At 40.2% G+C, this 2,864-nt stretch overlaps 1 protein-coding gene across 1 annotated transcript in view; it reads left to right on the top strand.

Moving 5' to 3' along the window:
* The window catches only part of LOC139738656 (uncharacterized), a 293,793-nt gene extending 293,195 nt beyond the window's left edge, over positions 1-598 (top strand). The window contains exon 7 of the mRNA XM_071649270.1: positions 1-598. This exon is cut by the window's left edge and continues 48 nt beyond it. Within this exon, the coding sequence (XP_071505371.1) occupies positions 1-135 (135 nt within the window). The 3' untranslated portion in view covers positions 136-598.
* The last annotated feature ends 2,266 nt before the right edge of the window (positions 599-2,864 follow it).

Below are 2,864 nucleotides of genomic sequence, written 5' to 3'. Positions count from 1 at the left end.
GCACCAGATGAACATACATTTGACCAGGCCCAAAAGAGGATAGAAGCGTTGATGGAGAAGGACTCGTATCCACGGTTTCTCCGCTCGGAGATCTACCAGAAGATCCTTCGCGAAAGCAGTAAAAAGGGAAAGTGATAGAGACCCCACCCTGGTACATAGGCTACCCTCCCACAACTCGTCCAACCCCACAGACTTTTAACAAATCATAGACCTCCATGCATCGGCAAGGACGGAAACTCTTGATACAAACACTCATCCCGCCTGTTGGCTGGTCAGAGAATGAGCACATCTATAGATTTCTCTTTTTTTCTTTTTTCATTTTTTTTTTTTACTTAGTCACGTACGCTTGACATCTTTACAGGTGTGATATATTCTAAAGAATACTTCATGTGTGTGTTTGTGTGTGTGGGGGAGCATATGCATGGATAGCAAACCGCGGTGGCCCCTCGATGCTGTGGGAATCGCAAGAGCATTTTTTCCCGCTGGCCCACCCATTCTGCCTGAAATACGTGCAACGATTTTGTCGCAGCCCTCACACCCCGCCCTGAGTCTCTACCTGCACAGCAAAGGACCGAGTTCGTGTGAGCGTTTTTCATATTAGCACCCAGTGGTTAGATTGTGAATGACTTGAGCGCAGCATATTCCTGCCTTGTGGACCATAGCGGAACCGCTCCTTAAGAATCATTTGGAAATTTAGCCCTTTCCTCTTGGATCCTGCATAACATTATTTCAAAATCTTGCCACATATGTAAAAAAAAAAAAAAAGAATTTACTGTAATATCACTTTTAGCAGGCAATAATAATGCTGTAATTCTGTTTTTTCACCGGTGCATCACCACATAATTATGTGCAATGTGTTGTGTGTGTAGGTCTTATTCATTTTGTTGGAAGTGTCTTTTGATAAAAGAATTGAAACTAGCAAACTGTCAGTGATTTGTAGAGATTTGTGGTTAATGTCCGTAGAAATGATGGAATCCTATAAAGTTTTTGTGTACGGATCACGTAGCATTGCATATCAACGTTTTTCAATGTAATTTCTAGTCATTTTTAGATTGATACACCATCATGCCCTGTACTAATTGAAATGTAGTGAAACCAGTTCATTTGCCTACAACTCATTTGCCATTGACAAATGATGTATTGTTCATATGCTGTGTTGGAAATAGAAATCTATATATATACTGCGGGGTAGACGTCCCACATGAGATTAGCATATCTTGCAAATGAATTTTCTAAACTTTTACATCCTGCTATTGAGGGTAGATCTGCATTGTCTTATTAAATGTACAAGGGAAATGCCTGTTCTGTAATTTGGGCTCTTAGTTGTATTCTTGTTCAGGTCAGCTTCTTTTATGAGGAAGAAGAAAAAATATTATCTGAATGAATCCAATTTCTCCTTCTTTTGTTAGCATTGTTCAGAAGGGGATGAGCCTTTGAAAATACACTCAAAGAAAGAAACAGATGCTCTGAGCTATCAATATTATAGTAGGGTGAAATGTTGATATTGGCCAAAATAAGACGTGGGGGATGTTATGTATACAGCCTGTTATCCCTCATATCAGGTATAGATTCCATACACGTAGGTACTTCAAGGCCACTTATTATAAGCAGCCTCAAATTACAAATATGGATACAGTCTTTTCATATCTCCATAGCTGATCAAGATGTGAGCTTTGCTTGTTTTGTTTTTTGTGTGTCCCTTCCTTCTTTTTTTTTTTTGGTGGGGGGGGGGGGGGGTCGGATGGGGGGTCGGCATGTTGTGAGGAGTGCAAAATGCTGCATCACGCTTCTGCCAAAATTGAATGGGGACTGGATGTAGGGAACGAGGGGGAGGGAGGTCGAGCCACATCTGTTCAGAACAGAAATAGATATTCAATCCATTTTCATTGCCTCGAGCAGGAGCTTACAAGAAAATTGCGAGTTCATCCCAGCAAGAAAACAAATCGGACTAAATTCTGCAGTTTGTAGATGGCTGCAGATATGACAGTGGCCAGTAAAATAACGCAAACAGTTTGTAAGGAAATTGTGCACATTTTGATTAGAAGGTCCTGTATATCAAATTTGTAATTATTTTTTGTTTTCACTAGTCCTTCACAGATAGAAAAAAAAATGTAAATACACACCCATGCCATTCAGATTGTTTGTGTATCAAGTGCATAGAAGTCATGCATATTTGAAAAATGTATTCAAGAATCGGACATACGGGTGTTGGGGTACATGTACTGGCTTTCGTAAGATTTCCATGGGTGGCCAGTTTTATTTGAGTTTGGACTTATCACTCTCTGTCTCTCAAATATTCTTCTTCTCAATTATTCTTTTAATTTCAAGTTTTTTTTGAAAGGGCCATTTGCCTCGTGGACAGATTTGTTTCTGTATCTTTTCATGTCCATCTCCCTGCATTTCTTCCTTTCTTCCTTCCTTATTGCAGCGGTTTGAAAATGTCCATTCATAAAACAGTATTAACATGAAAATCACAGAAATCTACAGAGTTAGTGCACTTATTCAATGAGCATACAAACCCCCTCTCTCTCTTTCTCCCTCAATCTAGAAAATAGAAAAGGGTCAAAGTTCATAGAGACCAACAGAGACGTTTAACGATTGCATCGGTGATACAGCAAATCTGGAATTTCTCATGCACTCCTTCTGATTCTAACGAAGGCTATTCCAAAATGGTTCATCACCAACGCATCATTTTCTATCTTCTCACCACTAATAACCTCAGTCAGCAGCTCAGAGTATGTCACCGGTGCGAGTTGTTTGCATGGGGTAGGTAGGGGCGGGAAGCAGAGTAGGGATGGGATGGAGAGATTAATGAAATGAGATTTGAATGGACGGAGAGAAGGAGCAATAGATAGATAGACCGA

Source organism: Diadema antillarum, unplaced genomic scaffold (genome assembly GCF_040938485.1).
Source record: "Diadema antillarum isolate AM-2024a unplaced genomic scaffold, OU_Dant_1.0 seq00000763_RagTag, whole genome shotgun sequence".
Lineage (NCBI taxonomy): Eukaryota > Metazoa > Echinodermata > Echinoidea > Diadematoida > Diadematidae > Diadema > Diadema antillarum.
Note: the sequence above shows the minus strand (reverse complement) of the source record. Positions and strands in the feature narration are given on the sequence as shown.